General features: G+C 51.4%; 3 protein-coding genes across 8 annotated transcripts in view; 1 reads left to right on the top strand and 2 right to left on the bottom strand.

Annotated features, from left to right (window-relative positions):
* KCNT1 (potassium sodium-activated channel subfamily T member 1) overlaps positions 1-4,248 on the bottom strand; it is a 131,324-nt gene extending 127,076 nt beyond the window's left edge. For 2 of the 6 annotated variants that reach the window (XR_008312785.1, XR_008312786.1), the window contains exon 1: positions 459-1,229. Coding sequence is in view for 4 of the 6 variants with exons in the window: in XM_053282286.1 (XP_053138261.1) it covers positions 459-592 (134 nt within the window). In the remaining 2 variants the exon portion in view is untranslated. Of the gene's footprint in view, positions 1-458; positions 1,230-4,152 lie in introns of those variants that run through there. The other 4 variants (XM_053282286.1, XM_053282289.1, XM_053282292.1 and 1 more) reach the window with 4 other exon arrangements.
* A 16-nt stretch (positions 4,249-4,264) lies between these two features.
* SOHLH1 (spermatogenesis and oogenesis specific basic helix-loop-helix 1) lies at positions 4,265-11,441 on the top strand. The gene is made up of 8 exons (XM_053282303.1): positions 4,265-4,439; positions 6,278-6,384; positions 6,679-6,826; positions 7,074-7,168; positions 7,311-7,480; positions 9,206-9,416; positions 9,754-9,812; positions 10,870-11,441. The coding sequence occupies exons 2-8, from the start codon at positions 6,323-6,325 to the stop codon at positions 11,118-11,120; spliced, it is 996 nt and encodes a 331-aa protein (XP_053138278.1). The 5' UTR covers positions 4,265-4,439; positions 6,278-6,322; the 3' UTR covers positions 11,121-11,441.
* Positions 11,442-12,077: 636 nt separating this feature from the next.
* On the bottom strand, positions 12,078-26,509 carry LOC128338768 (kelch-like protein 20). The gene is made up of 8 exons (XM_053281657.1): positions 25,790-26,509; positions 24,519-24,610; positions 21,472-21,655; positions 15,927-16,070; positions 14,989-15,122; positions 13,656-13,864; positions 13,058-13,164; positions 12,078-12,438 (listed from the first exon to the last, which is right to left on the bottom strand). Exons 1-8 carry the CDS (start codon positions 25,810-25,812, stop codon positions 12,336-12,338), a joined length of 996 nt encoding a protein of 331 aa, XP_053137632.1. The 5' UTR covers positions 25,813-26,509; the 3' UTR covers positions 12,078-12,335.
* Positions 26,510-27,911: the final 1,402 nt, after the last annotated feature.

Below are 27,911 nucleotides of genomic sequence, written 5' to 3'. Positions count from 1 at the left end.
ATCTCCAGCAGTTGTCGGACTGCAGCTCCCATCACCCCCTGCTGCCGTTTATTGTGGCAAGGGGGTGATGGGTTTTGTAGTCCGACCACTGCCAGCCGGTTTGGCCACCCTGATCTTCTAGAGACATTCCAAGAAGACTAAACAGCAGCTACCGACTATGAGGGTCACTCCTCTGGAAATGGCCACCAGAATGTCCTCCCAGGCACTGAACTTTTGGGATGGCCCCTGGAGAATTTAAATGACCTTCCTTGTAACTGTGGAGGAGTAGAAAATCATGCACGGTGCAGAGAATGTGGATAGAGAGAAGGGTTCCCCCCCTCCCCCTCTTTCCTATAATACCAAAAATCACCCAATACAATCGTTAGGTGGGGAGGGAAAAGACAAGACAAAGGTTGCTAAAATAATACAGGATATGAACGCGATATAAATTTAATAAATAAATACAACAACAGAAATACCTCTGTGAGCTCCCATCGTCAAACACAAAGGTCTGGTTGGTGTAGCATTCGGAGCAGGATCCGGCCCCTTGCAGAGGCTGGGTGGCGGGTTTGTAGACTCCTTGCAGCCCGGGACCTTCTGCTGGACACGGCATCGCTCCACACCCGAAATCGGTGCGTCTCCGGCAGCCGGGCCAAGCATAAGGGCGCCTGGGTGCCTCTTCCGTCTCTCCCAGCCGGGGCTCGAGGCTCAGCAGAGGGGTCCCTGGCCGTCCCCGCAGGTGGCTTCCCGGCAGAAGTGATCGCCCCCACGAGCCCCACTGGTCTCCGAGAAAACTCCCCAGCTCAACTGCACCTTGGTTGATGGCATGTTGCAGGCAGCCACAGGGCTGCTGGATGTTCTGGGGAGAGATCCTCTGGGCATTGCCAGCCGCTGCCTTCCTCGCCTCCCCAAGCCGGAGCCGGCTCCCTTTAAGGCAGAAAAATAACAATAATCAACAAGTCGTGAGGTGGGCAGAGTTGGAGCTTCTCAGGAAGAATCCACAGGAGGCTGGGTGTGCAATTAAACAGCTGGGAGGTGGGTGGGAACGGTGCCCTTTTCTTCCATCCCTCAGGCGCAGTCAAAAGCAAGAGAGCCCCTTGCAAGCAGCTGCATCCAGGGGAAGGTGCCGGGGAGATGTCAGTTGCACGCTTTTCACAATCTTAATGCCTTTCTACCGTTTCCTTTCTTTGGGGCTTGTTTCCGCCAGGTTGGTCTATAGAGGCTCTTTTGTTGCGTTCTGCTGCCCCCTGCTGATCAAAGGGAGAAGGACACCACCATCGGGAAGGTCAGGGAAATCCAACCGAACGGGCAAAAGCTGCCTGCTACTGAGTCAGACCTTTGGTCCATCTAGCTCAGCACTGTCTGCACTGACTGGCAGCAGCTCTCCAAGGTTTCAGGCAGGGGTCTCTCCCAGCCAGGAAACCCGGGACCTTCTGCATGGACTATCTTACCAACTTCCTCAGCCACATCGGGAGCGACCTTATCCTGAATCAGACCATTGGTCCATCTAGCATAGAATTGTCTACACTGACTGGCAGCAGCTTTTCCCCAGTTCTACCTCAAGCTGCTGCCAGTGCCTGAACCTGGGACCTTCTAAATGCAAAGCCGGTGCTTTAGCACTGAACTGCGGCCTCGTAACAACATGGAGGTCTTCCATCCTTCATCATTTAATTGTTGTTTTTAAAATGTTTTTAAATTGTTAATTGTTGTAATGTTGGTCATTTAAATTTTTGTTTTAGCTCTTGACTGTTTTAATGGGGGTTTTTTAATTGTAAATCGCCCTGAGCCATTTTGGATAAAAATCAAATAAATAAACTAACTAACTAACTAACTAAAAATAAGCCCTGTGTGCAAAGATGCTCAGCAAGTACTCCTGTACAAAAATCCTCACCAGTCATCCTTATGCCAAAGGCTGCAATATTATAGTTGTAATATTTTTTTTCATATTGGGTTTTTAAATATTGTCAATGATTTTCATTGTTAATTGATTGGTTTGAAATGATTGCATTTCCAAAAAACAACAACCCAGAGAGACACGCACATTTTGGGAGGTATAGAAATATTTCAAGTAAATCAATAAATAAAACCCAGTAGCAGAACATATGCTTCTGTTACTCTCAAATAAAGAAATAATCTGGATACCTACACCAGAAGACCTCCCCTTCTAGATTTGGGCAAATATTCCAGGATCGCTCTGGAGTTGGACATGGGATCTATTCTGATGGGTGTTTTTCAAAAAGCGAAAAAAGTGAAGGCACTTTGCTTTCAGCAGGGCCTTCCTCAATTAATTCCCCCTGGAATTTTTGCTGCTGCTGGTTCCTGTTTAGAAGTTTCTGTTTAGTGGTGCCCCCCTCCCCAATTCTTTTAGTGGCGTTTCCACTCTTACGATTGACCTTGCTTTTATTACACTCACTGCAGACTGCAGGGGTAAGAATGCCACCGACTCACTGGATGGTTTTTGTCGTTTTATATTTCATCTCGATTCCTGCCTGCGCGCTGCATTTGATTGTACCATTGTGCCCTTTCCGTTTTCATTAGTTGCCTCGAGCCTGTCGAGAAACAGAGGAGCACCACTTTCTAAACGGTTCTCAGTCCTCCTGCCAACTGAACCAAGAGGCACCTTTTAAAAGTGGCGATTCTCTTACATTGAACAGGGGGGGAGAGCAGCTGGCCCTATCCATCCCCAACACAGCACCCCTCCAGTGGCTGTTGCTGGTTTCTGTCTTATGCTTCTTTTTCTAGATTGTGAGCCCTTTGGGGAGTGGGGGCGGGGGCAATTTACTTATTCACTGCTATTGATGTAAAGTGCTTGGGGAACTTTTGTTGGAAAGCGGTATATGAATATTTATAGTCGTCGTCATCGTCATTAAATCGATCCCCTATTGCTACAGAGCCCTTAAGACATAATTGATTGATTAAGTGCCGTCAAGTTGGTGTTGACTCTTGGTGACCCCATCCATAGGTTTATACAAAAAAGATTTATACAAAAGAGTGTAGTGCCCAGTGGTTGCTTGTGGGTTCCTTTTGGATATTGGGGGGGGGGCAGGGGTGATCTCTGTGGCTCTCTCACCCCTGGACTTTGGGGCCAAAGTCCAGGGCCTCCACAACCCCTGGGGGCCCCCAAATCCTCTTTAGTCTGTCCTGGGTGGTGTGGTCACCACGGGCCTGCACTGTGCCAGGCGGCCCAAGTGTTATTATATTGATGACCTGAGCCGGCCGGGTGCTTCAGAGACAGAGCAAGGAGTGGGGAAAGAAAGATGTGGGATGGGGATATGTTGGGGGGGGGGCTCTTCAAAGGCCTTTAAATCAGGTTTTCTTAACCGTGAGCCCCCCAGATGTTATTTATTTTATTCATTTATTTAACATATATTATTATTATTATTATCATCATCATCATCATCTACATTTTATATCCCGCTCTTCCTCCAAGGAGCCCAGAGCGGTGTGCTACATACTTGAGTTTCTCCTCACAACAACCCTGTGAAGTAGGTTAGGCTGAGAGAGAAGCAACTGGCCCAGAGTCACCCAGCAAGTCTCATGGCTGAATGGGGATTTGAACTCGGGTCTCCCCGGTCCTAGTCCAGCACTCTCACCACTACACCACTCTGGCTGTTGTTGTTGTTTTGGGACTACCATCATCCCCAGATATGGCCTTTGTGGCTGAGGATGATGGGAGTTGTGGTCCAAAAACATCTGGGGGGCCCAAGTTAAGAAACTCTGCTTTAGATGATGATGCTTAACTTGGGCTCCAAAGGCCTTTAGGTCCAAGCTCCAAAATTTGCTAGGTGCATCTCTGGGTGTTCTGGGCCATACTCAGGATGGCCTCAGCTGAAGTGTAAAGGGACTTTTTTTTGCTTCTAAGAATATTCCTCAAGGTGGATATAATAAATAAACAAACAAATAGATATTAAGAAAAAAACACCATTGGGACATGTGGCCATTTAATAGCGTTATAAGGTGGAGGATGGGAGAAATGGCACAGAATTCAGTGGACCAGGCGCACTGGGGGACCAGAATGCGCAGGAGCCAAATGCGGGAGTAAGGCCTAGTGGTCGGAGAACATGCTTCCCCCCCCCGCCCCCGAAGTCAAGACTTTGGAGTCAATGATGAAATTAAGAAAGCCATAGCGCCTAGCAGCGCGCCCTGGGTCTCTGGGCTCCTCTGCACACTTACCTGAGCGTCTGTCGTCCTCCCAGAGAAACAGGAGGAACGCGCCGCGCAGGAAAGTCGCATCAGGGAGCGCAGCGGCTGCCTGGGCGCGCCTGAGGGCATCGAGTCGGGGCGCAGCTGCGAGCAATCAAGTTGCGCGCCGCGCGCAGAGTCACGTTGCTGGGAGGGAGCGCGCTCCGGCACGCCGCAGGCTCGCTTTCTGCCGAGCTGTCCTTCTGGGGGTGGCGAGGTCACTGAGCGCCCCCCTCCCTCCCTCCCGGAGTCGTCCGTGCAAAGAGCCTGGCGCTTGGGTAGGTAGCGCGCACAGCCTTGCGCGCCCCTCTGAGATCCGGCTCGAGGGCTACCCCGCGCAACGGGGGTCCGCAGCTGGGAGGAGGCCTTTCCTCTTCGGTTGGGGCAGGCGGTCTATTGGGGGGCTGCCCTAGATGATGGTGGAGGGGGGGTTGCTTCCTGATTTGGGGAGAGGTCTGGCCCATTCCCTTCCAGAGATCTGGGCTGTTTTCTCTGCTCAGGGGAAGCAGCACTGCATACAAGCAAGAGAGGAGCCGTTGTTGGAGGGAGTGAGGCCTAGTGGTTGCTGTTGCTGCTTCTGGGAGCAGTGCGGAAATCGAGGGACCCAGACTCTGAACATTGTAGGCTTTGGAAAAGCTAAATGGGGGGGGAGGAGGATCTTGGCATTTGGTGGCATCGGGGTCCCCAAACTTAGGGCCCCAGATGATCTTCGACTACAACGCCCATCATCCACAGCCACATTGTGACTGGGGGGTGATGGGCATTGTACTGCGACAGCTGGCACCCCAAGCTTGGGAGGCTGTGGGTTACACACACACACACACACACACACCACTTTAATCTTCCCCGTAAAACATACAGTTCTCTCAGAATTAGGGAGAGAATTCACTACTTTGAAGCCCCATTTGGTGTAGTGGAAACATTCGGCACATATTTGAATCTACTCGTTGTTACATTTCTATCCCACTTTTCCTCCCAAGAGTCCGAAGTGTGTTTCTCCTCCCCACCCACCCTGTGGATTCGTTTAGGCGGAGAGAGAAGTTCAAGTGACTGGCCCAGAGTCACCCAGTGAGTTTCAAGGCTAAACGGGGATTTGAACTCGGGTCTTCCTGCTCCTAGTCCAGTACTGTAACCAATATACCGTGCTGGCTGTGGCTGTCTTCATTTAAGAGATTTTTCCTCCCCGCTTTCCGTGGCTACCGGCGTAGAGAGTTCCTCAAAACAACCGTCGCATAAATGAGCCAGCCCCAGATGCAGAAAGTGACTAAAATATAAACAAGAGTGAAACCAAAGCGGGAAAGCAAACAATCCGCTTCCTCGGCTGCCTTGTGCAGATACTGGCTTGTGCAGTATTGTCTGCACTGACTGACTTCGACTAAGCCACAACCCCATCCCTGGGGAAATCTAATTCAACGAGTTACCATGCTTTGCACACCAGCCATCGAGCCCAGGATGGCCAACTCTGGCTGGCAGCCCAAATTATGTCCCGATTATTACCCAATTGCTTGTAATAGAACACAGAACCCTCATGTGCTCTTTCACGGAGAGATGACCCATCTCCCCACATTAGCAGCAGTTTTGCAAGGCCTTTGAGGCTGAGGACTTTTTTTTTGGTTGTGAATGAAAGCATTTCGGCGCAATATGTACCTGGGGTCCATTGCGGAATGGTTTGCCGATAGCTTGCGTCAATCCTCGGAGCTCTCTCCTTTTTCATACCGCCGAGCGACACTGCATTATGGAGAGGCCTTGTCCACCAGGGGTGCATTGTGGGCATTGTTTATTCCTAGTTCTGCGCCCCCCCTCTGCCCCCAGTAGCCAGATAATTCAGATCGTGTGCAGTCTTATTCCCACGGGGGCTGGCTCTCAACTCCTCGTTCTCTAGGAACATAGGAAACTGCCATATACTGAGTCAGACCATTGGTCTATCTAGCTCAGTATCGCCTACACAGACTGGCAGCGGCTTCTCCAAGGTTGCAGGCAGGAGTCTCTCTCAGCCCTATCTTGGGGATGCTGCCAGGGAGGGAACTGGGAACCTTCTGCTCTTCTCAGAGCGGCTTCATCCCCTGAGGGGAATATCTTGCAGTGGCTTCCTAGTTCTTCCACTTGGTCCTTGCAGGGAGGTCATCTGACAAGCTCTTCCGAGGAGGAAAAGAGGAGGAAAATGTCACTTCAGCTGCACGAACTGGATAGCAACAGACGGAACGTTCTGGAAAGACGCAGGAGGTGAGTCACTCCTCCAGGGAGTTTTTCACAGTTCTGAAGAACAGCGTGTCCCGTATTTGGCATCGGCGCGCTGTTCCTGAGAGGGGATGATAGCTAGCTAGCTTGCTTGCTTTGGGCTGTGCTTTCAAGAAGCAAGGTTCTAGTCCTTAAGATGGAAAGAATTAGGGAAAGGGGCTGCCAAGCCAAGCCAAGCTGCCCTCCCAGGGCTAGCTGGGCCTCGGGCCTGATCCAGCAGGGCTGTTCTTCTGTTCACCTAACAACTCACAGCAGGCCGTTTCGGCTGCTCATTATTAGGAAGAGAGTCACTGTGAGCTGCGAGCATCTTCGGAAACTTCTGCCCGCCTTCGGTGGACGGCGGGAAGACATGGCCTCCATCTTGGAAATGACGGTGGAATACCTGCAGCTGGCCCATCGGCATGTCCCAAAGGACCAACGTCCCGCCGTAGGTCCCTCTCTCTGCTTCCCTCCCTCGAACCTTCCCAAGGACTCCGGTCTTCTTGACTGGAAGAGCCATACATGGCCATCAACCCTTGTTGGTTTCCTGTTGGTTGTGGCCACCAGGGCGGTGCCAGGCGCTGGATGGGGGGGTGTCAATCATCCCCTCACCTGTCTGCAGGGGCGGATTTCACCTGTCCCAGAAGAGCTGTGGGCAGGAGCTGACGGGGCGTGGCTCGCTCTCTGTGTTGAAGGACTGGCGGAGCCAGAAGGACCGGCGGAGCCAGAAGATGCTCGAGCCAGAAGATGCTCGAGAAGATGCTCGAGGCGGCACCCAGACCCGGGTTGGGTGAGTGACAAGCTTGGGAGATCCCCAGAGGGCAGAGACGCCAAGCCGTAAGCGCTCTTGTTTCAAAATGCCGCGCTCGCTGGGGCGGGGGAGACGTGGCGAATGTGCTTTACGGAAGCCCTAATGATCTGTTGCCCTACAGGTTGGCCAAGCCCTCCGACGCCATCCAGACACCCCTCGAGGAAACGGAAGAGCCTCCTTCGGAGCAGAGCCTTGCAACAGACGCAGCCGCTCTCATGAGGACGGGTTGGCCCAGATGCTCAAGAGAGAAGCTGCTCTCTCTCCAAATGCCAGACACGCGGCCAAGAGAGGGTAGGACCACGAGAGCAGCCGCGGGGTCCCGATTGCTGGGTTCTGTCCGTAACAGGATGTGGCTGGTTCTGCCACTCAGGAAACCTCCAGCAGGGAGTGTCTGATAGTCTGACGGGGGCCATAACTCAGTGGGAGAGCCTATGCCGAAGGCCCCTGGCTGCACCTCCCAGGTGGAGTTGCCTGAAACCCCGAAGAGCTGCTGCCAGTCCGAGTTGGTAGTAATGAGCTGGGCGGGCCAAGGGTCTGACTCAGTAAATGGGCGCTTCCTCGGTGCCCTGTTTTTGGTGGCGCTCAGTGGTAGGTCCCCTGCTTTGCACGCAGAAATCTGCTGTGATATGTACGTTTGTCTTTTAAAAAATGGAGAGAGTTTCAAATTCTGCAGATCAGTCCTTTTTCCACACGCCTTCTGGACGGAAGGAACAGCAATTACTAGCGGCTGTACTTTGTGTTAAGCGGAACAGATGGGGGCGACTTTTCACGACGGCGGAGATCTCGGGAACAATTGATTGCCTGCCTGCCTTCTGAAACGTCTTCTCCCCAACTCCCCCAAAAGGGCTTCATTTAAAGACGCCAGCAAGACCGAGCGGGCCCGACGAACGTGTAGGCGTCCGGGCAGATGCGACGCTGCCCTCTAGTGGGTGGTGAATGTCACACCAGGCCATTCTTCTTGCGGGGCGGGGCGGGGCGCGCTCATGGCTGTTCGTTTGTGCTCTGAGTTTATACTCTGTTGGACCGTAACTTCCAGGCTTAATGGCACCCATCAAAGCGTTGCCAGGCAACTTCTGTGCAGTAGCTTCTGTGCATACCAGTGGTGGGGAGTACCGCCGTCCCACCACGTTGCATTGCTTATGTGATCTGTCACATCCTTATCTTAACTCTGACAGTTAGGAAATTTCTCCCGAATGTCTAGCCTAAATCTGCTTCCTTGTCATTTCAACCCATGGGTTCGGGTCCTGCCTGCAAGTTTGCTCTTCCTTCTGTGGGGTGGCCCTTCAGATACTTGAAGGTAGTTTCCGTATCTCCCCTTTGGTGTCCCTTCTCCAGGTTAACATTTTTTTATTTTATTTTTGTACATTGATATCCCACTCTTCCTCCAAGGAGCCCAGAGCAGTGTACATGGTTATTTTTATCCTCACAACCACCCTGTGAGGTAGGTTAGGCGGAGAGTTAAGTGGGTGGCCCTGAGTCACCCCAGCGAGTTCCATGGCTGAATGGAGATTTGAACTCGGGTCTCCTCGGTCCTAGTCCGGCACTCTAACCACTACACTAGCCTGCTCCTTCAGCCATGACCTCTTTCCCTACAAGTTTTTTTTTTTTTAAGCACAAGATCGGTTTCTCTCTCTCTCTCTCTCTCTCTCTCTCTGATCACATCTCAATTTGGGGTCACGTCAACTGGGGGACCCACCAGAACATACATCGAGGCTGCAGAGGGGAGTGGGAGAAATCAGGGGGAAATCTGCCTGATTAAATCAGGGACATCCTTAGTGCATTAGAAGGGGTTTTGAATTGATTAAACTGCCCCTTTATCTGTAAAATAGATACAGGTAAAACCCTGTCGCTGCCTGATACAGCCAAGACGCGGGTCTGGTTTTCATTGCCGAGCTTGGGATTGCTGAAGTCAGTACTGAAGATTACTCTGTACCAATCGCACGTTTTAAAGCCCCCTTTCAGGAGAAATGTCGTGGACGCCTTCTAGGTTTTTTGGAAATATTCCCTCTCTTTCAGAGTTCACCCCTGTGGGCTTCGTTGCAGAGGGGGGAGCTGTGACTTCCGGAGATCCCAGGCCTCCCGAAGAAGGTACCCGCCTGCTCTGTACCAAACAGGATCCATCTCCGCTGCTCAGCTCCGCATCTCTCTCTTTCTCTCCTGGACCTTCTGTCCAAGGCAACTTCCTGGCACCTTCCTTAAGAAGCTCACCTCCTTCGGGACTGGACGGGTATGGCTACAACTGGCCACCGGCTGTTTACTGCTTGGTACAGGTGGACCTCGATATCCGGGGGGGGGTTTCCGTTCCCAGCTGCAGATAGCAAGCCATGGGGGCTAGGGGGTCGTGGGGGTTAGGTCCCCGGCCGGCTGATTTTCGGAGGTAAACGTGGGGGAGAGCTCCTTGTCCTGCTTTGCAGCATCTGGAGGGCCACAGTTTGGGGATGCCTGGCATAGGGAATGCAAAAAGCAACCAAGGTGATGCTAGGAATGCCAGTTCAAGATCCATGAGTGGTGCCTTGTCACAACCCCCAAAGACTCACCCCAGTGTTGTCTGAAATCTGATGCAGGTCAGCGTCCGAGCTCGAAACACAAGGGGAACTCCTGTTTGACGCTGCTGCTGGGCCAGGTAAGCACCTTTCCAGAGAGTGCAGTTATAACCGACCATTTGAGAGTGCGGCAAAATACTGCTTCTCCCTGAATCCTAGGAAGTACTTGTTCACCCAACACACAATTAACCTATGGAATTCTCTGCCACAAGATGTGGTGACAGCCAACAACCTGGATGGCTTTAAGAGGGGTTTGGCTAGTACTACTCAGACTAGTAGCTATCAATGGCTACTAGTCTGAGGGCTATAGGACACCTCCCGCCTCAGAAGGGGAGCAACAGCAGGAGAGAGGGCATGCACATACCTCTTGCCTGTGGGCTCCCCAGAGGCATCTGGTGGGTCACTGTGGGAAGCAGGAGGCTGGACTAGGTGGGCCTAGAACCTGATCCAGCAACAACTAATATTTATTAACCACTTTTCAACGAAAACGCTTCCAAAGCATTTTACATAGACAAATGATAGATAAATAAATAGGATGGCTCCCTGTGCCCAAAGGGCTCACAATCGAAAAAGAAATATGACAGACACCAGCAACAACCACTGGAGGGGTACTGTGCTGGGGGGTGGGTGGATAGGGCCAGGTACTCTCCCATAAGAGCAGCCCTGCTGGGTCAGGCCCAAGGAGGCCCATCTAGTCCAGCATCCTGTTTTGCACAGTGGCCCACCAGATGCCTCTGGAAGCCACAGGCAGGAGTTGAAAGGGGCCTGCCCTCTCTCCTGCTGTTACTCCCCTGAAACTGGTACTCAGAGGCATCCCCCTAAATAAAGAGAATCACCACATTAAGGTGCCTCTATGCCCAGTTAGCCGGGCTGTCCTTATGGTCCCCCCCCCCCGCCAAGTTCTTTGATGCTAGAAAACAGGGGTGTCATCTTAAATTCAGAGTGCTCAGCCTTTCAGGTAAATACAATATAGCCTGTGCTGAACTTGTCTTTTTAAGGGGCTTGTCTTAAATTCAGAGCCATCTTCTATTCAGGTAAATCTGGCATTCAATGAGACAGCCATTGAAAAAAAGGGCGACCTTCCCCAAGGGTAGCCCGCAATGGATGGTTGAGCAGAAATGCCACTTTTCCTCGCAGGGGCCGGAGTGGAGCCGGAAGGCGGCCCATCGCGAGAATTGCTGTCCTGGCTGAAAGAGCAAGAAAGGGAGTTGCTTCGAGAATTTGAGCTGCCCGCTGAGGACCTCCCCGGTGCCAGCTGGGCGGGCGAGACGAGTCCTCGCGTTCTCGCTTCGCTGGAAGAGATGGAGAGGAGTTTCTTGGAAATGTATGGGCTGCTCGCTCCGGACCAAGAACAGGAACAGGTCTCGGGTTCGGCATCGCTCTGCTAAATCACGACTCCCACAACGCCCCAAGTAACGGGAGGACCGTTATCTCTCAGTGCGTCTCAGGAACTCCCTGTCTGTCAAGAGTTCGCCCCTTAAGGCAAAGACCCCTCTCCCTCCTCCCCTGGGAGGATTTGGGAAAGACCGGTTTGAGGTATGTTTGGTTTGGCAAGCCCTCCACACATAATCAGAGCAAAGGCAGCTCTGAGGTGGAAACGCGTTCCTTAGTCTCTTATGCCCTTTTGAAGAGAGGAATCCAGTCCGAGCGTGGATGGCATTTTGGCTGCACAACTGGAGTACACACTTGCAGCACTTGGGAGTTTAGAGTTGGTTGTTTTATATTATTGTATTATTATTATTATTTCTTGTTTACACAGTCAGACAGGTGTTATTGACTGGTTTGTTTTATCCAGACATCATCATCATTATTTTATTAAATTTTTGGTTTGAAGGGGGCTGCAGAGCCAGGAAATAAAGCCTGTGAGGGTGGCAAGGACTGAGTGATGTTTCCTGCAACCCGTGAGCCGATGCATGCCACTGTATCGATGCGTAACCGTAATGCGTAAATATAGAAGGTATGCGGTTGCTGCCAGAAACCATGTTCCCGTGTTGAATCTTCCTCTGTTCCTCTAAGAGATTGTTCATATAGCATCCCTCCTGGCTCCCTGCCTTGGTGGAGGCCCCGTTTTAGTCTAGCTGTACTATCTTTTAGCTATCTTCAAAAGAGCTGGAAATGTTATTCTCTAGATGGATAGATACCCAGAGCACCTATGGACAAGAGGGAGGAACCAGCAGACTCAGGGCTGCTGAAGGTTCTGAAGGAAAAAACCGAAGGAGGCAAAACAAAAAAACCCACCACCCCAAACTGCCCCAGTGTAACTAACTGGAGCGGAATGTTCAGAGACTCAGAAAGTAGTTAACAGACAAGCGGGTGGCGATAATGAAACTCGGTGGCAAGGAATGGGTGGGAAGGAGGACTACGTTTCATTTAATACGACAGTGGCAAAGCCAATATGCAATATACATTACCTTTCCTGCCAAGTCAGTTTTCCCCCCTCCAAATAAGCACCCTATCATCAAGGGTGCTGTGATCACAAAGGGCAGTGAGCAAGGAATGGGGAGAAGGAGGGAGCTTTCCACATAGCCTGTGTTTGCCCAGCCCTAGATAAATCGCCCCACCAAACCAGAGTCCAGAATTGATTTTGGGGTCAGGGGGAGGCATCATCTGCTCCGGAGCCACAGAGACGTTTCCAGGCCGGAGGGGGCCGTTTTGACCGCAGCGACGCCTCCGCCCGGGTGCCGGGTCTGCGTGTTGCCAAAGCGCCTACAAGAAGGGAAGAGAGGTGATGGAATTAGCTTCAGGAAGGGTGCTGCTATCCAAGAGACAACACCCCTGTCAATTCCCAAATGGAGATCATCCCGCAGGCCGACCAAGGCAGTCTCCACCCCAAAGCCAGTTCGAAATGGGTCCAGATGATCAGTTTCCTCCAAGACCGCCTGGAGCGGAGAGGCCACCACCCTCTCAGTCCCCTTGCCCTGCCACGGAAGATTGGAGGCAGGCTGATGATGGCCGAGGTCGCAGAGATCCGAGGCAGGCTTCTTCAAAAGCGGCCACGGTTGCCTCCTTGAGTCAAGGAGGCATCCTGCCCTCCCTCCCAGAGACGCGGAGGGTACCCGCACACCTCTCTTTCCTGCCAACCCATGGGCACCCTCAGATCGGAGACCCAACCAGCAGCAGGGGAGGACTCCCCTAAAGGTGGATTCTCGCCCCTTGCACAGTCTAAAAGGAAGCTCTTCCCCAGCGTAAGGCTGACTGCGTGTGCTGCCAATTTTAAATTCAGAAGGGCAAGCAGTTGCAGGCAATGCCACGTTACGTGGCTGTTGAACAGGGTGCCACAAAAGGAAGCCAAGCCAGATTGAAATAGAAGAAGACACCAACCCACCTCCACATGTTGAGCTCCACGTCAAACGCTTCAACTGTGGTCACGTGGACGATGCCGTCGTATCCCCCAACGGCTAGGAGGCGGCCATGAGCAACAGCGAGATTCACCTACGGTTAAGAAAGATGAAAAAGATTCACCTACGTTGAAGAACCTGTGAAGCTGCCTCCCGAGTCAGGCCATTGGTCTCTCTATCGCAGTCTTGTCAACACAGACTGGCAGCGTTGCTCTCCAGGATTTCAAGAGGGGCTTTTCCCCACCCTACCTGGAAATGCTGCCAGGGATTGAACCTGGGACCTTTGGCATGAACAGCAGGCGCTTTGCCACTGAGCTGTGCCCACAACCCTTGTAAAACAAAGAGCTCTCTAGTTTTTGAATCAAGAATAGGCAGCAAAGGAAGAGTATATCGGAAGCCACCTTCTAGTGAGTCAGACTATTCATCCATTCAATCCCCGGCAGCATCTCCAGGTAGGGCTGGGAAAAACCCCTGCCTGAAACCTTGGGAGAGCTGCTGCCAGTCAGTGTTGGCAATGCTGAGCTCGAAGGACTGAGTGTCTGACTCAGTATTCAGCAGATTCCTAGCCTCCGGCTGATTCGATACCTTGCTCCTCTTTGACTTCATGGGCATCACGGGAGACCATTCATTGGCAAGTGGGTCGAATCGCTCAACGCTGCAAAGCTCCGTGAGGTCATCTCGCCCGCCGACGGCATAGATCTTCCCTTGAAAGGTAGCACAGCCCAGGTTCTCTCGAGAGGTCCGCAAGGGCGGGCAGGGGGTCCACCTGTCTTCCAGAGGGTCGTAACGCTCCACTATGGTAGGAAGGAAAAGAGGCATCTAACCCAGAACCTCACTTCTTGTGCAAACAGAACTCCATCAGGAAGTGACGGATCAACGCAATGGATCACTATAGACCAGGCCTGCTCAACTCCCCCACCCCCACAGCTGTTTCTGGACTACAACTCCCATAATCCCCAGCCACAGTGGCCAATAGCCAGGGATTATGGGAGTTGTAGGCCAACATCTGCAGGAGGGCCAGAGTTGAGCAGCCCTGCTATAGACAAAAGTGATAAGAGTTCAGTTCCCCAGGGGTCATACCTGACTGTGACTCCGCTTTCAGGTCCAAAGGGTTGGGACCGAAGTTTCTCCAAAATGAATCCTGAAAGAGGATTTCAGGGTTTCTCCCAAGGAGATGCTGAAATCCGAAGAGGGATCTCAAGGCTTCTCCCAGGAACATTGGAGTATTTTCTCAAGAGGGTTTCTCCACCTTCCAGGACACGAGAGTTTCATAGCTGGACACTACACAACCAATGTTGTCTGCACTGGTTTGGATCAGTCCCCTGTGGCACATGCATCACTACAAGGCTCAGTGCTCCCCCCCCATCATGCCCCCTATATAGTAACTGTTGGGCCAAAATTCAACAGGTCCAGCACAGGAGAAGTGGGGGAAACGACAATGTACCTGCACATTTTTTTTCTGCGGAGGCGAAGGAAAGCTACAACATAGCTGGATGTTTTCCCTTTGGTGACTCGTAGCAGTTTGTGTGTGGTGTGTGTGTGTGTGTGAGAGAGATGTAAACCAGAGAAGCCATGCCAGGACGTGTCTGTCCGACCCGGACACTGCTTTCTGAAAGTGACAGCCACTTGGCATCTCAGCCACCAAACCAACAAAAGGGGCCCTGAAGCCAAAAAGGCTTCATAGGAAAGCTAGATTGTAAAGAGGGACTCAAAAAGGAGAGAGAGAGAGAGAGAGAGAGAGAGAGAGAGAGAGAGAGAGGAGGATTCTGGGGTGCCAATTCCAGGCAAGTCAAGCAGGAAAAGAGGCATACCGAGTTAGAAGAAACGTCTATTCAGCAGCAGAAATTCAGAGAAGGAGGAAATCCTTTTTGCCCCAGAGATTCCGAGACCAGACCACCCCTGCTGCCGGGCCCGTTACCTGAATATAGTGGAGAACGGCCATCAGATCCACCGACGGCGTACAGGTAACCGTCCAGCACGGCCAGGCCAAGGCCCCTCCGTCGGCAATTCATGGGTGCCATCTTGCGCCATCTGTTTAGCAGAGGGTCGTACCTAGAGGCACGTGTGCCATGGTCAGCAAGCAGGAACGCTGAGATTGGCCCGTTAATTTATGTATTGGAACGCTCCTAGAAAGGCTCCCAAGGACTGAACCTGGGACCCTCTGCCTGCAAATCTGGTGCTCTACCTCTGAGCTACAGGCTCTGCCTGGAAAGTGTCTGTCTTTCAAACACAGGAAGCTGCCGTCTACTGAGTCCGGCCATTGCTCTACCTAGCTCAGGACTGTCTACACTGACCGGCAGCAGCTCCCCAAAGGGCTGCTGGCCCGGGCCTCTCCGAGGCCGACCTGGCCGCTTTCCAGATTGGACACTACAACAGTGTCGCTACGTGTCCGCTAAGGGTGCTTCCCAACGACCCGTGTTTCGACATCGCAGTCCTCGCGCTTTCAGCAAGGTGCGATTCACATTTCCGATGCCACCTTCTGGGTCTTATATTGCTGCGTCACGGCCCTAGAATGTTGCATGGGTGGTGCAAATAAATCACTGTATTCCCCCGTTGTAGTGTTTTTGTGCCACTAGGAAAAAAACCTGCTCCCCCTGCTGGCGGCTTTCTGCAACTCCCTTCAATTCTGTTTTCAATTCGATCATTTTACAGCTGTTGTTGCCTGTAATCGGGAAAGCGCCCTGCTGATGCGGAGAGGGGTTGGTCCTGGGACCTCCTGCGTGCAAAGCAAGACAGACCCACCCCTCCCCTCCCCATACAAAGACCCCGTTTTTTCCTGAACTAAAAGGCTCCCAATTCTTCCCTCTTTCCTCGTAGGGCAGACACCAAAACATGCATCCGTTGGACAGGACTTACCTCTCCGTGGTGCTGAGACACAGCAGTCCGTCATAGCCCCCGACGCAGTACAGGTAGCCTCCCAGTGCGGCCACGGCCACGCCTTCTTTGGGTTCACTGAGTGGGGCCACGTCTCGCTTCCACTCATTGGCGCCGGGTTCGTACCTTGAACAGCAGACAGAGGAAGCCGCCTTATTAGCCTATTTATTATTATTAGCCTATTATTATTAGCCTATTAGCCTTATTAGCTTAATACTAGCTCAGCAGCATCCTCCACACCAGGGGTGTCAAACTGTGCCGCCCCCCGCCAGTGGCTGTTGGGTTACAACTCATAGGGACATAGGCAGCTGCCATATACTGAGTCAGACCCTTGGTCCATCTCGCTCAGTATTGCCTACCCAGACTGGCAGCGGCTTCTCCCAGGTTACAGCCAGGAGTCTCCCTCAGCCTTATCTTGGAGATGCTGCCAGGGAGGGAATTGGGAGACCTTCTGCATGCAGATGCTCTTCCCCGAGCAGCCCCTAAGGGGAAGATTGCACAGTGCTCCCACATGGAGTCTCCCATTCAAATGCAAACCAGGGTGGACCCTGCTTAGCAAAGGGAGAAAGTCGTGCTTGCCACCACAAGACCAGTTCATCTCCTTGGCTACTGGCCACTGTGACTGGGGATGACGTGAGTTGTCAGCCAACAACTGGTGGGCCGCAGTTTCACACCCCTAGTCTACACTAACCCTAACCGTAAACCGCCCAGAGATGCAAGTTTTGGGCAGGGTAGAAATATTTTTAAATAAATAAATGCAAACAAAAAACACTGACTGGCAGCAGCTCTCCAGGGCCAGTACCATCCACACAGACTGGCAGCAGCACCCCAGGACCTGTTCCCCAGCCCTACCTGGAAATGCCACCAGGGACGTAACTGGGGACCTCCAGCAAGCAAAGCAGGTGCTCTGCTCCTGAGCTATGGCCTCATCTTCCCCCCTATTGGTTCAATCTTGTCGACTCTGACTGGCAGCAGCCCCTCCAGGCTCAGTACTGCCCGCACTGACAGGCAGCAGCTCTCTGCGGTTTTAGACAGCCGTCTTTCTCAGCCCTAAAGGGAGATGCGGCCAGGGATCGAAGCTGGGATTTCCTGCGCGCAGAGCAGATCCTCTGCCCCTAAGCCATGGCCCTGATCCCCTTCCAGACAAGGCAAATGAACGCAGCTCCGGGGTGAGAAGCCACCAAGGCCGGCAAACCCCACACGCCCCATGTAAAGCCACGAAGCTGAGGTCACCGCTCAGAATTACACCCCAGCTAACCTCCGCGGCTTACATCACGGGCCGCTGGGCTCGCTTTTCAGCCGAGCGGTCTCTTTTGGGAGGGCGACAGGCCGCCGTGAGCTCACCGGGGCTGGAAATACGACACGACACATTTCTGACTCAGGCCTGCTCTCTCCGCTCAGCATGTCTATTTAGCGACCGGATTCCAAGCCCTTCCTCGGGATGAACCGGGAACTCGGAGCCATCCCTAGCGAGAAATACAGCTCTAAAGCCATTGTCAGAGCTATCAATCAGAGGGCGTGGGGGTCACAGACGTGCTAACGGGACCCGAGGGAGCCTCTTGGACATCGAGACGTTATAGCGCAGTCTACCTGAAAGTTCTACCCATGGGCCTCTTGTGGCATCCACGGGGATGCATGGATTATAAACGGAGTCATAAGAACTGGAAGCTGCTGCCTACCGAGTCAGACCCTTGGTCTATCTCGCTCAGTGGTTGTCTGCACAGACTGGCAGCGGCTCCTCCCAGGTTGCAGGCAGGAGTCTCTCCCAGCCCTGTCTTGGAGATGCTGCCAGGGAGGGCACTTGGGACCTTCTGCATACAAGCATGAAGATGCTCTTCCCAGACCGGTCACCTCCCCTAAGGTGAAGATCTTCCAGTGCTCACACATGGAGTCTCCCATCCAAATGCAAACCAGGGTGGACCCTGCTTAGCAAAGGGCACCAGGCATAATCTTCCAAAGAGACTTACACACGCACACACCTATCTTTCTCAGCCTGCCCTACCCCACAGGGTTGTTGTGGGGAAGAAATGGCGGAGGGGTTATGGTATCCTTCGAGGAGCTCGGGACGCCATATCTCCTCCTCCAGTTTCCCCCTCACAACAACCCTCTGCGGGGAGGACAGGCCGAGAAAGAGGGAGGTTCTTCCAAGGTTCGTCCTCCAAGCTCCGTATCCAAAGGAGGATCTGAACCCGCATCTCCGCAGCCGCACTGAAGTCGGCGGGAGTTAGTCATGACCGGTTTTCAGGGCTGCTGCGTCGTGACTCGCTAGCCTGGATGCTGCCCCGCACATCAGGGACAGTTAACTGGGGGGAGATAGGGGAAGTCGAACCCGGCAGATTCAGTCCCTAATTGCAGCAGGAACCAGAGAGGACTTGGTGCTATGGAGCATCCGTCCACTGAAGAAGACCCTATCACAGCAGAGACCATAGAGGACTTTGAGCCATGCAGGATCCGGCCGCAGAAGACCCAACCCAATCACAGCAGAAAGGGTGGGGAAAGCGATGATTTAGCAGACTCGCTCTGAATCAGCCGGAAGAGACCGAAAGGTGTCTCCGAGGCCTGGCAAACCTGGCCTCGTTTCTCTAACGAGAGGCTGGGTTCTCACAGATTGCTCAGGGCAGATATTTTCGGGCGTCAATGCCCCATGCCGGGAGCTAATCTTGCGTCCCCAAGCAAGTGCGAAGCTGGGTTTCGATGTTGTCAGGAGATCGTGTTCAACCCTCCGGGATGGGGAAGAAAGCGGGCCCTCCGGGTAGCGGAGAGATGTCTCTAATCCCCGGAGAGGGGTCTTGTGCCCTCCCGATGAGCCGCGTGGACGGAGAGACGTCCTAGCAAGGAGGGTGGACCGATGCCCAGCCGGGCACAACCGCAAATCTGATGGGAATGAACAGGAGGCAGAACATGTCGAGCCGATCCTTACTGGTCCGGGACGCCAAACTCATAAGAGACACCCCGGGAAGAGCTTATAAAATAGCTCCATGAAGGATCAGGTGCTCAGCAGGCTTTGGGGACACCAAGGGGCTGTTTTTAACCCATTTCCGACAACATTGTAAGGACATCTGACTGTGATATTTATTATTCCCCAGCTTTGGGAGCTTGGGACAGGCCCCGCTCCCAGGCTATGCTATCCAGAGCAGCCTGCCAGGAGAGGTTCAGTGGCTGCCAGAGTGGCAGAAATCCAGCAGGTGTGGCGCTGCCCACGGATGCAGCTCTGTGCCAGCCCAGGTGGCACCTGTTGGATTTCTGCCCAAGTCTCCGAAGAGCTGAATTGGAAATACGCTATTGGTCAAGGCGAGCCATCTGCATAAGGCCACTTCTTATGAAAATGGGGGGGATGGCTCCTTCTCCCAGGACAGAACTGACCTGCAGAACTCACCGGCACAAGGACGTGCTGATAGCCACAAGGGGGGGATGAGACAAATGCCCGGCCGACCAATGGCTATTGGCCATGATCGGCTGAATGGAACCTCCAGTTCCTGAGGCAGTCTACCTTTGAACAACAGGTGCTGGGGATATCCAATGGAGGAGAGCCATTGTGGGCGTCATTTGGAAACATTTGGCTGATGGAAAAGCGTCCCAGATTTAAATGGGCATGAGGTTGGATGCAGTGGGTCTCCGCTGACGTCTTCTTGTTGACACAAGCACTGATTTAAGGAAATATTTCTCAGCACTGGAATCCAAAGCAGCCGGGAGAGTGTAAAGGGGTTCCCCGCCCTTTCTGCTCAGCAGTCTGCAAGTTAGGTAAGGTTGGCCCAAGATTACCCAGCGAGCGTCAGGACACGCTCAGGGGGCTGGCGGCCCGACTCCGACATTCCATTCGTTTTTCCGCACCAGCTCAACACAGGATTTTAAACACCAGAAGATGCCCGGGCTTGCTCCACTGCTAACGTCAAGGCAGATATTTATGTCTCCAAACCCCCTGCTTCTGAAAACTCACATCTATTTGTATCCTCCTGCAACGGGCTTTGCTATTTTGCGGGCCTTCAACAACCCCGTCTCGTGTTTCTGATTGAGGAGTCCAGGCGGGATGATTCAGAGCTGCCAAATTCTAAGAACTCAGCGCTTGCATAAAAGACGCAGCTGCCGTTTCCAAAGACCTCTTTCTCGGCTGAGAGATAGGTGCCTCTCCAATTTTCCTCTTGGGCTAGAGCATCTGTTTTGCGTGCAGAAGGTCCCAGGTTCACTCCCTGGCAGCATCTCCAGGTTGAACTGGGGAACACTCCTGCCTGAAACCCCGGAGAGATGCTGCCGGTCCGTGGAGACAATATTGAGCTAGACAGACCAATGGCGGCGTCTTTGAGTAGGGCTGAGTCCTGCCTGAAGCCTTGGAGAGCTGCTGCCAGTCAGTGTAGAGACAATCCTAAGCTAGATGGGCCAATAGCCTGACTCAGTGCACAGCATATTTCTATGACCTTTTCTGTGGGCTTTTGTTTCACTTGGTAGCCAGAGTTGCTTACTTAAATGGGTGTTGATAGCTGGTGGCTCCTAGTTACGACTAGCCATGCTCCATTCAATTGGATTTCTGGAATTCAAGGAAACAGTTTTGTCTTCTGAACAGTGCATGCCGCTTAGGAACATAGGAAGCTGCCACATACAGAGTCAGTCCATCTAGCTCAGTACTGTCTACACAGACTGGCAGCAGCTTCTTCAAGCTTAGGAACAGAGCAAGCTACCATATACTGAGTCAGACCCTTGGTCTATCTAGCCCAGTATTGTCTTCACAGACTGGCAGCGGCTTCTCCAAGGTTGCAGGCAGGAGTCTCTCTCAGCCCTATCTTGGGGATGCTGCCAGGGAGGGAACTTGGCACCTTCTGCTCTTCCCAGAGCGGCTCCATCCCGAGGGGAATATCTTCCCATGCTCACACTTCTAGTCTCCCTTTCATATGCAAACCAGGGTGGACCCTGCTTAGCTAAGGGAACAAGTCATGCTGGCTCCAACCAGACCAGCTCTCCTCACTTGCTTTGGGAAACCTGATAATTCTTGTGAGAGTGGGGGGAGAGAGACTAGCACAGACTGGGAGCTTGCTCATTTCCTGATGCTCAGAGTGTATAAATTTAGAAATAAAATAGGTGTCCTAAAAATGCCATAAACCTCCCATCTTCTTTCCTCGGAAAGGTAAACGTTTCTGAACGAAGCAGACTCTAATTCTCTCCCCAGGGAACTGAAGAGCAGGATGGAACAACACCGTGAGATTTTCTAGGCTGACATGAAAAGAAACTGGAATGGGTTCAGAGGCGGGCCGCCAAGTCTAATGAGGGACGGGAGCAGTAGAAAGGCATGTTTAACCCGAAGAGAAGACTCAGGGGAAATAGGATAGTGGTCTTCACATCTCTGAAGGCCTGCAGTATAGAAAGGGTGGGTTTGCTGCTCTCTGTTGCTCTTGAGGACTAGAAGCTTGAAATGGCAATAGAACCGGCCCCCACAGGAAGTTAGTCATTGGCTTCCTGTCACATTTCTGGCGGTCTGCCCACCCCCACTGACTCTCTTAAAGCACCCCGGCAGTGAATCCCGTGATCACGGAGGTACCTTTCCACCGTGCTGAGGCACACCACGCCATCATGGCCGCCCACCACGTAGATGGAGCCGTCCAGGGGGGCCACTCCGACGCCGCACCGACGCCTCGAGACGGATCCGAGCACTTTCCACTCGTGGTCCAGGGGGTTGTAACACTCCACGCCACAGACGCTGCCACCGGGACTTAATCCGCCAACTACGAACAGGGGGAAGAGGAAGAGATTAGCCCTGTCAAATTATCTGCCGTGGAAAGAGCTTCACGTCCGAAGTTGGGGCTGCTTGCTTGTTAGGGTTGGGGGGACTCCATCCCCAGCACAGCATCCCATCCAGTGGGATGACCTGCTGTTTCTTTTTTCGCTCGTGAGCCCTTTGGAGACGGGGTGTCATGTTTAATCGAGTTTAGTTTAATCGAGTTTCGTTGAATTATTTAATTTTATTTAATTATTTAATTTAATTATATCTTTATAAACCGCTCGGGGAACTTTGGTTGAAAAGCGGAATATAGATATTTGTCTCGGAGTTCTTGGGACTTGAATTGTTGAGCAGCGGTCTGAAAAGTTTCCCGTCCGGTCCCCCACTCACGGAAAAACCTCTCTTTAACAGCAGTCATAGATTTCCTCATTAATGGCTCTATTTCTAGAAACAAGTGTGAACTCTTCTCTGGGGACTGACAGCCTGCCAACCAGCACTGGCAACTTGTCTTCCCATCACCTGGGGGCTTTCTGAGCTCCAGTCATTAGGAGAAAAGGCTCCCTCTGCCAAAATAAACTGGGCAGGGAAGAGCACCCATTTAAACTAGGGTTGGGAGGAATCCTGAATTGGCCACAAAACTGGATTAAGGGCAGACATATCTCAACCCATGCTGCACAAGTGAGACAACTGGGACTTTAAAGAAGAAGAAAAAAGATTATGCATTCGCATTTAAGTCCTTTATATTTTAGGAGCCATCTCCAGTGTGGATTCACAGACAAGCTTTCAGAACCTCAATAGCTGCAAGGAGAGTGATATTACAGCCGATGTGGAAGGATTTATGGCTATTCCTCAGTGACATAGTGCCCGCTTTGCATGCAGAAGGTCCCAGGTTCAATTTCTGACAGCATCTCCAGAGAGGGTTGGGAAAGACCCCTGCCTGGAACCTTGGAGAGCTGCTGCCAGTCAGAGTAGGACAATACTGAACTGGATGGAGCAAGGGTCTGACTCAGTAGAAGGGAGCTTTGTATATCCCTATGATATAAATACTTTGGAAGCTGGTATGATATTCCTTGCTGGTATTCGGCAATAAATGAGCTGAGAGTTTCCAAGAAGAGAAATAAAGAGAATTGTAATTAGCTGTGCAAAGGTGAAATTGCGAGCTTAAAATGAAAGAGAGAGAGAGAGAGAGAGAGAGAGAGAGAGAGAGAGGAATATATATATATATAGAGAGAGAGAGAGAGAGGAATGGGCTTTGCGTTTGGTTGAGTTAGATAAAGGTTCTGCTTGGTTTCTCTCTCTCGTTTTTCTTAAATATTCCATCAAATCTTCATGTTAGGTTTCAAGGATACATCGAGTGCCCAGATCCCACCTAGAGCACTGGGAAACCTCGTAAGAGGAGACCCGGATTCAAACTCAATCTGCAGCCAGGCACAGATTTCACCACAGCAAGTTCCAATTTTTAATTGGTGTTTACAGATCGGCATGGATAAATCACACCTTCTCCCCATCACCGCCACCTGTTTCGACAGCAACACAACCTTGTCCCTTGACTAAGTGAACTGACTTGGATCACAAGATGAGGAAAGAGCCGTTTCTTCCTGAGCACAGTTAAAAGCCATTTACGAGACATGTTAGAATGGATGCTAGTCCACTAGATCCTATTTTTACAGAGTCACATCTATATCTAGCAAGGCAAGAACCGCTCTCCTTACACAACAAAATGAACCCCTTGGCCCACAAAAGTGTCAGCGAGAGATGTCCTTAAAACAGTGGAATGTATGCTGGTAACCTCCAGACTTGACTACTGCAATGCGCTCTGTGTGGGGCTGCCCTTGTACACAGTCCAGAAACTGCAGCTGGTGCAGGAAATGGTAGCCAGGTTGGTCTCCAGATCATCTCAAGGAGACCATATTACACCTTTAATTAAAAGAACTACACTACCAATGTGTTTCCGAGCGAAATATGAAGGTTATAACCCATAAAGCCCTAAAACTCCTTCGTTACGAGACCCACCGCCCATTAAGATCATTGCCACTGGCCTGTTTGGTTGCTAATCTGGATCCGGCCTTCTCTGTTGCCATCCTGAAGCTTTGGAATGGGCTCCCTGCTGAAGCTTTTTAACTAGATTTCTATATGTGAAGATGTTTTAAAACTGTTTTTAATGTTTTGATTGCTATTTTAATGATTTCATATTGTTGTAAGCCACCCAGAGACTTCGGTTTGGAGCAGTATACAAATATAACAAATAAATAGCGGCGGATTCTGACTTAAAATGGACATTGAGGGCTGGCTAGTGGACGTTGGCCCTCGCTTAAAATAGGCATTGAGGGCAGGGTGATATGTAGCTCAATAGCTCACTTAAAATATAAATTGATGGTCAGGTGATGTTTCGAGGGTCTAGGACAGCAAACTCTCCAGGATTGGGCCTGTCGTCTCACGGAATCAGCATCAACCCCCCAAGATGACTTTTGAAAGCAATATTGGAGATTTTATGTCTTCATCATGTGAAAAATATTGGTAAAGATAGTGAGGAAAAAGCATCTTCAGGAAGAGCTTCAGATCGAGTTGGCAACCCTATGAGAAGGCTACTTAACCCTAGGCTGGAGAGGTCCTTGCTATCGTATCGGTCCTTGCTATCGTATAGGGTAGACCGGGAGATCAGTCCTTGCTATCGTATCGTATCAGTGCTCTAGGGTATCGTACCATATCGGAGTGGGTATCATATTGTACCGGGGTGGCTATCGTATCGTACGCTCTAGGGTATTCGTATCAGTGCTCTAGGGTAGATTGGTCCTTGCTATCGTATCGTATCGGTGCTTGCTGCTTCCACATCTGGGTTACAGTTTCAAAGAAAAGAAGTTACTTACTGGCATAAAGTAGCTCCACTTGCTTTCCACTCGGAGTAGTTGCATATCTGGTTCTCTGGCTAAAGGGTCTCCTCTTGGGTTCCACCCGTTCCCTGCCGTGGTAAAAGATTCCCCCCTTTTATAAAGTCGCCAGGAATATTCTCAGCTTCCAAAACCAACAAGCAAACTGTGCTTCCATCCCGGAGACATTTAGAGGCAGGACAGCAAAAGGACTTGCAAGGGGAATGCCATGCAAGACTCAGTCATTGCAGGAGACCTTAAATAAACGGCCCGATCCATCCCGACCCCAAGAAGAATGCAAGGATATTTTAAAAGCAGCTGTGGATGGCGTCTTCACGGGTCAAGAGCAGCAGGAGAGATTTAGGAAGCAGCCCACTATTTAAAGGCATTTTAAAAGGAGTCATTGTGGCGTTCTGTTGCAGCAAACAAGAATCCTGTGGCACCCTGAAGACCGTTTGTTGGTAGCGAGAGCTTTTTTTTTTTTTAGGTAGGCCAACAGGACAAAATGACAAATTGTTGGCTCAAGCAGCGTTTATTTGTCTGCTCCTCACCCACAAACCTCCTCAGACAGTGGCCTTTTGAAGTGGCATAGTGGTTAGAGAGTGGCAGTTGAACCAGTTCACCCAGTGGATCCTGGTTGAAATTCCCACTCGGCCACAAGACTTACTGAAACAGTTGCTGGCTGCCAGCCTAATCTATCCCACAGAGTGGTTTGGGAATGAAATAGGATGGGACTCTGCACACCACTGAAGAGTTCCTTAGAGGAAGGAAAGGAAGAATAAAAAATACAGATCTCGGGAATAAATATCCTCCAGGATACCTGAAGGGCCATCTCTTCCAATCATGCATGATCGGGGAGCCCCCTTTGCATTCTGCCAACCCTGGAAATCCCACTGGGAAGGAAAAGGCACCACCACACAAAAGCTAGGGCATAGATGTGGTCTCAGGAATTAACCGCTGTCCCTTCTGTGGGCCATGGGCGCGAGGCATGGAATAAGGCCTTTTCGGGTGTGGCCCCCAGGCTGTGGAACTACCTGCCCCATGAGCCTCATTTGCCCTCATTGTTCATGGCATTTAGACGCTTTAAGGCTGGTTTCGCCTTATTCCAAAATTACCTATGTGCACCTCTAAGTAACACATGCACATAACACATAACACATGCACAATAATTTCTCCTTCTCCAGACACACATCATGCTTGCATCTCCAGTAGGAGAGGGGAGAAGTGCCCCTCCAGTCTGAAAAAAGATTGAACCCATTCCTTTGACTCACCCTCTTTCTTCATAGATGCCCATCCTCACACGCCAACGATGTCCAGCGAAGAGAGGCTGACCACCCGTCTAATTTGGACGCGAAGCGACAGGCTTATATGAACACTCGGAAACCAAAAATAGGAATGCCAGACATTGCTCGGTGCAGGAGGCCACAGGCCTGGGAAATTCCACTCAGGCCATTGTTCCATCCCAGACCGCAGGGCTTCTCAGCATAACAAGACACCCGATATCCCCAGCGGAGAGCAAGAGAGATCTCCTCCAGCTTGGAGCCCGGTGGCCAACTGGTTAGAGGCCATCAAGACCATCTGGACACACTTGCCGCATCCAGATCTTGATCTAAAATATTTTAATTTTAAAAAATATTATCCCCTACTAAGTGAGCAAGGAGGCACCTTTTTAAAGTGGCGATTCTCTGGTATTTAACAGGGGGAGAGCAACTGGCCCTATCCAGCCCCAAGACAGCATCCCTCCAGTGGCTGTTGCTGGTGGCTGTTTTATGTTTCTTTTTTCGATAGTTGTGAGCCCTTTGGTGACAGGGAGCCATTTTATCTTTTTATTTATATCTATGGAAGCCACTTTGGGAACTTTTATTGAAAAACAGTATATAAATATTTGCAATATTCATATGAATTCAGAGACTTACAACAAATTCTCTCTCTCTCACACACACACACACACACACTCACTCACTCACTCACACACACACTCACTCACTCTATCCCCCCCACCCCCCACCTCCTCCCCCCACACACACTACACACACACACACACACACACACACATATAACACAGTCAGTCTCTGTTGCTTGCATACAAAAGATTCTAAGTTCCCTCCCTGGCAGCATCTCCAAGATAGGGTTGGGAGAGACTCCTGCCTGCAGCCTTGGAGAAGCCGCTGCCAGTCTGTGTAGACAATCCTGAGCTAGATGGACCGATGGTCTGACTCGGTATATGGCAGCCTCCTACGTTCCTAGAATTGGCAACCCCAGACTGAATCTATTCCTGGAGATCTGCGTCCCCCAACACTTCCTACTTAGCACAGAGCAGCTTTTTCTGTACTTAAAAGAAACACAACTTCCTTTCCCTTTAAAAGGTAACAAAAAAAAAATAATAATAACTTGGCAAGAGAAACCAACCCAGCTGTCTCCTGGAGCTTCCAGAAGAAGAGAGTCAACCACTCAGGGCTCTTCCGCACATGCAAGAGATCCCTGGATTTCTAAGACTCGAGGATCAAAATGCAGCCGCTAAACTTGTGGACAGACCAGTATATTCTCTCATGTTTTCCCATCTGTGTGCGGAATGAGTTTTGTTCGGGGCGGCAGGATCAAGACACACGTGCACTCAGAGTGGGGCCTTCCTGCTTCGACCTCAGCGGGATCTCAAACTGACTGATCAGATGTCAAAAAACGTGTGAGCGCGCGCACATGCACACGCCTTCGAAGAACACTGCTCAGAGCACTGGAGCCGGCGGGAGGCACTATTTAAAACCCGTTCACACATGCCACCCAGTGCCAACGCTGTGAACGGGGAACAGGAGCCAGGAAACTGGTGTTCAGTATCTGAAATCGTCATCGCGCCCCCAACACCGACTCCTCCGTTGTTCTCTCATCCCATCGGAAGTGAAAATTTTAAGTTAAAAATGTTGCTAGTCACTGAGATTTAAAGTAAAGTAAAAGTAAAGGGTGCCGTCGAGTCGTGGCGCCCACAGAGCCCTGTGGTTGTCTTTCGGTAGAATGCAGGAGGGGTTGACCATTGCCGCCTCCCGCGCAGGATGAGATGATGCCTTCCAGCATCTTCCTATATTGCTGCTGCCCGATAGAGGTGTTTCCCATAGTCTGGGAAACACACCAGCGGGGATTCGAACCGGCAACCTCTAGCTTGCTAGTCAAGTCATCTCCTCACTGCGCCATTTGGTGGCTTCCCTTTAGATTTAGGAGCTCCTAATAGTTTACACGGACATTTCTGGATGTTCCTAGTCAGGGTCATTTTAAACGTCCTGGACCTGTTTCCGTGGAGGGAAACATGCACGAGGTCTTCTGCAGAGACAGAGCGTCCCTTGGAAGGAAATACTTTAAGACTGCAAAGTAATAGACGCAAGGGCAGAGAGAGGAGAAGGAGCC

The sequence above is a fragment of the Hemicordylus capensis genome, chromosome 17, assembly GCF_027244095.1.
Source record: "Hemicordylus capensis ecotype Gifberg chromosome 17, rHemCap1.1.pri, whole genome shotgun sequence".
Classification (NCBI taxonomy): Eukaryota; Metazoa; Chordata; class Lepidosauria; order Squamata; family Cordylidae; genus Hemicordylus; species Hemicordylus capensis.
The sequence above is the reverse complement of the archived record's forward strand: the minus strand, read 5'-3'. Positions and strand labels throughout refer to the sequence as shown.

Coding starts and splice junctions, on each gene's coding strand:
- SOHLH1 (XM_053282303.1), top strand. CDS start 6,323: ATGTCACTTCAGCTGCACGAACTGGATAGCAACAGACGGAACGTTCTG. Junction 6,827..7,073: donor CAAAGGACCAACGTCCCGCC/GTAGGTCCCTCT, acceptor TCTGTGTTGAAG/GACTGGCGGAGCCAGAAGGA. Junction 9,813..10,869: donor TGACGCTGCTGCTGGGCCAG/GTAAGCACCTTT, acceptor TTTTCCTCGCAG/GGGCCGGAGTGGAGCCGGAA.
- LOC128338768 (XM_053281657.1), bottom strand. CDS start 25,812: ATGGGCATCTATGAAGAAAGAGG. Junction 15,123..15,926: donor TGTCTCAGCACCACGGAGAG/GTAAGTCCTGTC, acceptor ACGTGCCTCTAG/GTACGACCCTCTGCTAAACA. Junction 13,865..14,988: donor CCGTTCTCCACTATATTCAG/GTAACGGGCCCG, acceptor TTCCTACCATAG/TGGAGCGTTACGACCCTCTG.